General features: G+C 49.3%; 1 protein-coding gene across 1 annotated transcript; it reads left to right on the top strand.

Moving 5' to 3' along the window:
- Positions 1-2,501: 2,501 nt before the first annotated feature.
- LOC104164535 (tubulin alpha-1C chain-like) lies at positions 2,502-7,925 on the top strand (the record flags this gene model as incomplete). The annotated part of the gene is made up of 4 exons (XM_009703887.1): positions 2,502-2,551; positions 5,279-5,522; positions 6,842-6,990; positions 7,737-7,925. Coding segments are annotated over exons 1-4 (585 nt in total), but the record flags the coding sequence as incomplete, so codon positions are not given.
- Positions 7,926-7,930: the final 5 nt, after the last annotated feature.

The following is a 7,930-nucleotide window of genomic DNA, read 5'->3' as shown; positions in this document are numbered from 1 at the left end:
TCCTGCTTCAGCAACACCAACAATTAATATTGAATTAAATATTTTCTCTTCCCAGGGCCAAACCTTTCGGTTCCGTGGGGGCACCCCTAACAAAAACAAGCGATAGGCCTGAAGGGTGACATTTAAGTGCCATTCTCCAAAGCAGCACAGCAAAAGCAGCACCTTCTCTGTTCCTCAGCAGCCTGGTGAGTCAAGTCCTTGCCCAGAGCGGAGCCAGAGATCAGTTCTCCTCTCCGTCTCAGGACGCTCATCCAGCATGTTTTGGGTCACCACCCACATCCTCACCGGTAAGGATTTTCTCCGTAGAGGCGAAGAGCAGCTGGTGCCAGCCCACGTGGTGGGGACAGCAATAGGAAAACCAGGGAGAACAGGAAGGCAATATTTAGGACCTGGGATTGGGAAGAAGGAGGCAGCAGCTGTGAGGTCTGGCTATAAAAAGGCTGGGAGCTGCTGCAACCGGTCCTCTGGGGGGGTGGTCTCTGTCCTTCTCGTTGATGCTGTTCTAAATATGTCTTGGAGCTGAGATTGCAGGCAGGTTGTCCCTGTCACCACCAGACTATAGCAATTCTCTCTTTTCCTTTCCGTTTCCCAGGAAAGACAGAAATCAGACCCCAAATTTTTTGCCTTGAGGTTTACCAAAAGCACATCGTTTAGTGAATAAATGCTTCACGCTCTAAACTGCCCGAGTTCCTAATTTTCTCTTTTCTCATTGAGGAACAGATGCCCCTTGGAAAGAGATCTTGTCTGACCGGCAGGCTTGGTGCACACATTTTAGGAGGCTCTTGGTTTAGGGCAGAAATGAGTAGCTTCTCTCTACTCAGGGGCCACCTTTATTCCCAGGAGACGTATGGAGGCCACGACGCTGACAGCAGTGTTTGCATGATGCTCTGTCTAACAAAAGAACCCTGCCTGACCCAATTACGGCTGAATTCCCCCACTTCCAAAACAGGCATAGCCGTGTGCCCAACCTGCTTGGCTTGAATTCCCTAAATCCCTAAATTCCTACGCCATGGCGTAGCCCCAAGCAGGAACCAGGTAATGCTCCCATCTGCCCTCAGAGGCAGAGGTTGGGCTGAACGTGCCAGTGGAGGAGAGCTCTTCCATAGATGCTTTCCTCTTGCAGGACAGTTCATGTCTTTGTCTGTCGAGGCTGCAGTCTTGTCCCCATGCCTCGGCAGAGCTGGGGGGTGAATACGTACACGGTGCTGAACGTACAAAGGGAAATAAAACTTCTCTAAAGGAATTTGCCCTGTGGCTGGGGATGTTCTAACAATCAGGTTGGTGTGCACAGGTCCTTGGTGAAAGAGTTAACTCTGCCTCCTAAAAATACCTTGAGGTCAACTTAGAATGAGTTGCTTGCGGACTTGCCCGGGTGAGTTTTGAATACATTCACGGATGAAAATTCCGCGATCGTTACGTTCCTGCTCCAATGTCTGACCACCTTGATGGTGACTTGAAAGGTCTCCCCTTCTCAAGGATCAACAAGCCCCACACTCACCCTGTCCTCCTACATCCCACACTCCAAATCTGACCAGCTCGGTGATCTGCACTGGACGTGCTCCAGTATACCAGTATCTGTCTTGTACTGGGAAGCCCAAGCTGGACCCAGTAAGCAGAGAGGGTCTCACAAATGCTGAAGAGAGGGAAAACTTCATGCCCTTGACTGCCTGACGCTCGTACTGATACAGTCCGTGACATGGTTATCTCCCCCGAGCCCAGAGCTATCAACCTCTTGCAACTACGGCTGAACCAAAGAACCTTTTAATGGGAGAATGAAGAGGTGAATAAGGGCATTAGTAAACAAGTTACCACTAACCACTCTTGCCTACCTGCTGCTAGTAACCACACAGGCACTACTGAGACTTCAAGGCAGATCCAGAGCAGTCTTAAGGACGTACCTACCCATTTGCAGGATGGGGCCAAAACTGGCTCAGAGTCCTGATGTCAGCAGTCGGCAGGAGGGCAAAATGAACCCTTAATGGCCAGAAGGTAAGGCAGACGGGGGGTCTGAGCCTACGCCTGAATGTCCCAGAGGTGCAAAAGTCAGCAGATTCCCTCGAAGGTCAGCGGGGACACGGAACAAAGACCAAAAATTGCAGGATTGTGTCTAAAAATAGACAAGATCCAGCGTATCAGCTCTGAATAACGATAAGGGGGAGATTGATTGTGCTGGAGAAAGTGAATCATATAGGGGCACACAAACTTCCCCAGAGTTTCCTTTTTTATCCAAACCCAAACTTTGGCATCTACTCCCCCCCCGCCCCCCCAGACCCAATTGAAGCTCTTTGAAAAAATATTCACGAAAAGTTCACCTTGCACTGTACCCAAGGCTGTTTAATTACAGAAACCACACCAGCCAGACACCAACAGATCCTTTTATCCCTTGCTATTTCTAGGGATGCAAAGGAAAAGGAGCTCTGCTCCTTTAAGCTAGCAGAAAGCTTCTTTATATTCAGGTGGAGTCAAGCCTTCCTGGGCTATAAAGTTGCAGGGAGAGGCAGGGGCAGCAGCTGTTTTGCTTAGATCTTAGCAAGCTTCCAGTCTCACCATGGTAAGAGCATGCCTTGTATTTGTATCAGCCTAAACTTAACATATAGATTGTCTATTTTTTTCCAAGTGTACTCAGCTAAACAGCTTGCTTGCTCTTTTTTCTCTCCTTTCTCTTGGGGATGTTAATTCCAAACAGTTTTCTTTAACTCCTGATTACCTTATGGTTTATTGAGTCAATGTTTGCTCCTTATAAGGGAAAAGTGAGGGACTTGGTTGGAGAAGAGCTCTTTCAGTGCCCTCTTGCTGCTTTTGAGCTTGCAGCTCCTGAGGTGGGCTCGGTAGAGTTGCGAAGTTTCTGTCTCTTTAATGCAAGTTGGGTTTTCCCTTTTTTGGGGAACCAGCGTATCTCGATACACAACCGTGCGATCGCCGAAAGTTTAAATTTTGACATTGCTGGCCCTTTTCCCAAAGTTTAGCTCCTCGACTCTTGCACTGCCACAGGGAACTAATGCAACTTGCAGAGACCTTTAGGTTTTTTTTTTTCCTTGGGAGTGAGCTGCCATGTTGCCTTTGTCTGCTACAAACCCTTGGGATTAGATATTAAATTAATAAAGTCCCCCTTCCTTCTAGCTTTTTAATTGAATCTTTGCTCTGTAAGAGTTTGCAGCTGTGAAACAGAAGGGGATTGATCTGGTTACTAAAAAAACTGCAACCCTGAACAGGGCTGGCTGATGTAGCTGCAACTTTTTGTAAAAAAATAACACAACTGTCACCTTATTGCGAATGCAAAAAAAGTTGTTGGAAAATCTGGTGGTGTCCCTTTGCATGTTGCAAATGGAAGAAAACTTCAAAGTAACTCCTAGTGAGCCAGCTTTTGAACTTTTCCTTTTATCTGCTGACTTCTGGAGTCTGCCTTGGCTATAAAACAGTTAAACATTTCCATGGTATTTCCAATGGGAAAATCAACTGGACAACAATAGGCTGCCTATAGCCAGAGCCTGTAAAATGCAGTTCATCTTGATGCAAATGTTGGAGATCTGGGATCTCAAAAAAGCCTTCTGGCATATTTGAGGGGGGGGAAGCCTGCAGAAAAAAGTTGCACTTTTTTCCTTCCAGCAGACCCTTTTTTTTTTTTTTTTTCCCCCTGTTATTCCCGTTCCCTGTGCTCTGGGCTGAAAATACCAGTGCTCCCTTGAAGCAGGTGCTGGGAGAGGACCGTGAGCGGAGCAGCTGTCCCGGCCAGCGCTGGTGAAGGGGCTGTGGTGAGGAGTTATTGCAACCATCCTGCTGAGAGGGATGGGCACATGGCAGTCAGCATTTCCCACATAGTGCAAATATCAACTCGGAGCAGAAGGACTTAAACACAGTCTCCACACCCAGCAGAACTGGTGGTCTTGGCCCAGACCAGGATTAAGCGGTGTTTAGCCAGCTGTGGGTATAGGGGTTGGTGTCCCTCTGTGGTACCAGGAGTATTCATCCAGTTGGTGTCTAGCTTTGTGGTGGATGAGCTGGGCGCGTGGTGGTCGTTGGAGTTACTTAAGGGCTGAGAAATGTCTTGGCACATCCATGCTTGGAGACTAAGAGGGGAGAAGTTGCGTTGCGTCCTTCTTGTGATGGCTACTGCCACAAGTGGTTGGTGCCCAGGACTGTCTAGCATTACTTGGAGGGTAGTGCCTTCCAAGGGACAGAGTCCCTCCGGCAGGATAGTTGTGCCTGGGGATGTGCACCCAGAGAGTGTCCTCTCGGCCCTGAGACAACTGGGCTGTCGGTGGCATTTGTTATGCCCAGCTCAAGGTGGGCTACTGAAGCCCAGGGGAGCTGGGCTTATCTGTGGATAAGCTCTGGGTAGGACCGGGTGGTGGTGTGAAATGAGATGGGACTTGAACCGAGCTGCCTGTCAACGCTACAAATAATGGGATCGGGTGCACTGCTTGCCATCTCAAGGTGGGATCACCGGCTCCCTTTCATGGCGTGATCCCTTGGGAAGCGGCACTGCCCCATGCCGTGCATGGCAGTAATTGGGAGTCTCTGCTTGGGAGCTGGGACGTGAGCCTCTGTCATCGCCGCGGCAGTGCTTTCATCTTGGGGTGGGGGAAACGGCACAGACGCCGATTACTCAGGGAAGCGTGCAACCATCAAAAGTCCCCAGAGAGTCTCCAGGAGACACCAGTACCTCCAATACTGCCCTAGAGGTAGTTAGAGGCTCCTGGAGAGTGACCTGGTTAAATCAGGAGTCTGAGCCTCTCCCCGGGTGTCAGCCTGCCTTTGTTCTGGCCCTGGGTGACTGCTGGTTTCCTCCACCCTTGTTTCCTGCTGTGACGCCCAGCTTGGCTGTGGGTTTCCCAAGCTTGGCTTCTCCCTGCTTGGTCCAGAGCTTTTTTTTTTAGCTCAGGGAGCCCAGAGCTGTTATCCCTGATGCCCCATTGCTCTGAGCCCCAGGGGACTGACAGCTGCTCGACTCCATGGCAGGGCCGGTTGAGCACCGAGCGAGGAGCCAGTGCTGCTCAGCTGCTTCCCTCCTCAGCACAAAGCCCATCATCTCCTTCCTTCCTCCCTCCTCCCCTGGGCTGGGAGAGCCTTTCCTAGGGATGCTACGTCTGCGGCTCGGCTGTGTCCAGCTGCCCAGCAGATCGTGGTTTGTTCCTCGCTCCAACTCCTGGCGGTGGGTGGAAACCGCCTGTTTCCCTAATCATCCGTGGTAGCAAATGGCTCAAACGAGAACCGCGGGGGCTGGTGCAAAGTCACAGGATGTCTAAAAATCGCCTTAACAAGCCCTTTCCCCTTCCAGAGGGAGTGCATTTCCATCCACATCGGGCAGGCTGGCGTGCAGATGGGCAATGCCTGCTGGGAGCTATACTGCCTCGAGCATGGGATCCAGGCGGATGGGACCATTCCTGGCCCCAAGCAGGTGAAACCTGTGGAGCCGAAGTCCGAACAAGTGGATTCATCTTTTGAGACCTTCTTCTGTGAGACAGCGTCTGGGAAGCACGTGCCTCGGGCAGTGTTCATCGACTTGGAGCCTACTGTCATTGGTAATAGTGGGGCAGTTGGGTGTTGTGGCATCCTTAACTCTGACTCCTGACCCTTCCTACCTGGGGCTCGTGTTGCTGCCCGTGTTGCCCAGCAGCTCCCACTCCCTTGCTCTAGGAAAAATGTCTCCAGCCACCAGAAGGAGACAGAGTTTGCATTTCCAAATGGACCTAGGAATGACAAACCTATTGCTCTTACTACACTGACATGTCTTTAGTTGATCCCTTTTCTTAGGAGACCTGCTGTCTTCAGCGGGATCCGTAGCAGGTGTAAAGTGCCACGGGTTTATTAACCTCAGTGGCTCTGGACTGAATTACCCCATCATATGAGCTGATGTGGCACATCTGGTTTTAATGGTACCTGTGAAGCTCCTTTGGGCAGATGGGTGCTATACATTTCATGGTTCTGTGGAAACTGGGTGTCTTGCTGCTGCAAGCTTTCTACTTCCTCTTCCAGCTCCTTTAGTGATCTCTGGGTGTTTGACTCAACCGTGGCACTTCGCTTTAGAGTTCCTTCCTAGAAAACAAATTCTTTTTTTGCTCAAGGAACTGGTGGAAATTACTCCTAACTATGTGCATTCATCTACCTGCTTCTGCCTTCTAGGCTTCTCCTGAGTGTTTGCTCCTATCTTACCATCTAGGATGTGTGACTCATTATTTCATCTAATGGAAGGAATGTAGACTTTTGTTTTGGTTCCACTTAATTTTTAGGCGCCTTATTAAGGTATTAAATTGGGAACCTAGTGAGCAAGCCAGTAGAATATGAAGTATATCCAATATTGAGACTGAGTGGGTTTGAATAACCTCTGGAGGTACCTCCAACCTCATTGACTGCATGGAGCCTAGAGAAAGTGCTCCTTATACCTGTCTTCATAAGGTACCTGAAGTTGGGTGAAATACACCTAGCAGAAATGTCAACACTGGAGGCACTCTGTCTCCTCTTCAGTATGCTGTAGAGCAGAGGATGGAGGTGGTGCTTCCAGCCACCTCAAGATGCTTTGCAACAAGCAGAAAAACAAGCTGCGTATGGTAACTGTAATCCTACAATAACGTTGGAAACATAGGCAGCGTCCTAACTTCTTAAGCCAAATTACGTTAGGATCTCAAGGTCGCTGCTGGGCGAAGATGGAGGAGTTGTAGTAGGACCTTGACAAATTAGCCTGGACAGGGTTATTTCTGCCCCTTCCATTATTCCCAGCCTGAACTAACCACGCCATGACTGTCATCTCGTGTGGGCTCCTGGTAGATTTGCTATGTGTTTTACTCTGTCACACTAATGTCCAGAACCTGTAACTGTGTGTTCTCTCCATCTCCTTGTGTAGATGAGATCAGGACTGGGACCTACCATGCGCTCTTCCACCCAGAGCAGCTCATCAGTGGCAAGGAAGATGCTGCCAACAACTATGCCCGTGGCCACTACACCATTGGGAAGGAGATTATAGACACTGTCCTCAGCAGAATTCGTAAAATGGTAAGAGAGAAGACAGTATTTCCCTTAAAATAACACACCATGGACAATACAATTGAACTTTGAGGTTGGGCTAAAAGTCTTAAAAAGAAAAACAACTTTATGTGAGCTCCAAGGGTGGCTGCTGCCGTGATTAGCTTTGGGGCTCAGTAAAGCAAGGGGTCATCTGAACGTGTGTATCTGTCCTAAAACCAGCTGTCCTTGCATATCGTGATGAGGTGACACAACACTAGACCCAAGAGACAGAAGAGAAAGACTTTTGACTGCGGGGAAGCCACACCCTAGTTGTGCAATTGCGGATACGAGTTCTAAATGGACAATTGGTAGCCAGGCTGGGAAGACCAAATTCCACATTTGATAGGAATGAAGCAGGATTGTAACAACGTACTTGGATACCTGTCTGTGCAATGCTTTTGAGGTATCTCCTAAGGGTCTAGGACCCACATGGTACCGCCCATCCCCTCTCAGGTGCTGAAGTATGCATTGAGCTGATAACGGACCAATTTGCCAAGAGTTTCCATCTGACCATAAAGAGCTACCTATGGTGGCTCCATGGAAATGCTGCAATTGATTAACACATGTGTACTTAAAATGTTCAGTAGGGCGATAAACTGAGTGAATCCACTTTAGGGTTGGGTGTACTCTGGCCAGTAAGTGCTCTAAGCAGAATTTATTGCTTGTATTATTTGGGGTAGCTATTCCAGTCCTTAACAGAAAGAGGTAAATAAATACACATTATTCTGCTGCAGGCTGACCAGTGCAGTGGCCTCCAAGGGTTCCTGGTCTTCCACAGCTTTGGGGGAGGCACAGGCTCTGGCTTCACCTCTCTCCTCATGGAGCGGCTCTCCGTGGAGTACAGCAAGAAGTCCAAGCTGGAGTTCTCGGTGTACCCAGCCCCACAGGTCTCCACAGCAGTGGTGGAGCCCTACAACTCCATCCTCAC

This window comes from Cariama cristata, unplaced genomic scaffold (genome assembly GCF_000690535.1).
Source record: "Cariama cristata isolate BGI_N322 unplaced genomic scaffold, ASM69053v1 scaffold11747, whole genome shotgun sequence".
In the NCBI taxonomy this organism is placed as follows: Eukaryota; Metazoa; Chordata; class Aves; order Cariamiformes; family Cariamidae; genus Cariama; species Cariama cristata.
Note: the sequence above shows the minus strand (reverse complement) of the source record. Positions and strands in the feature narration are given on the sequence as shown.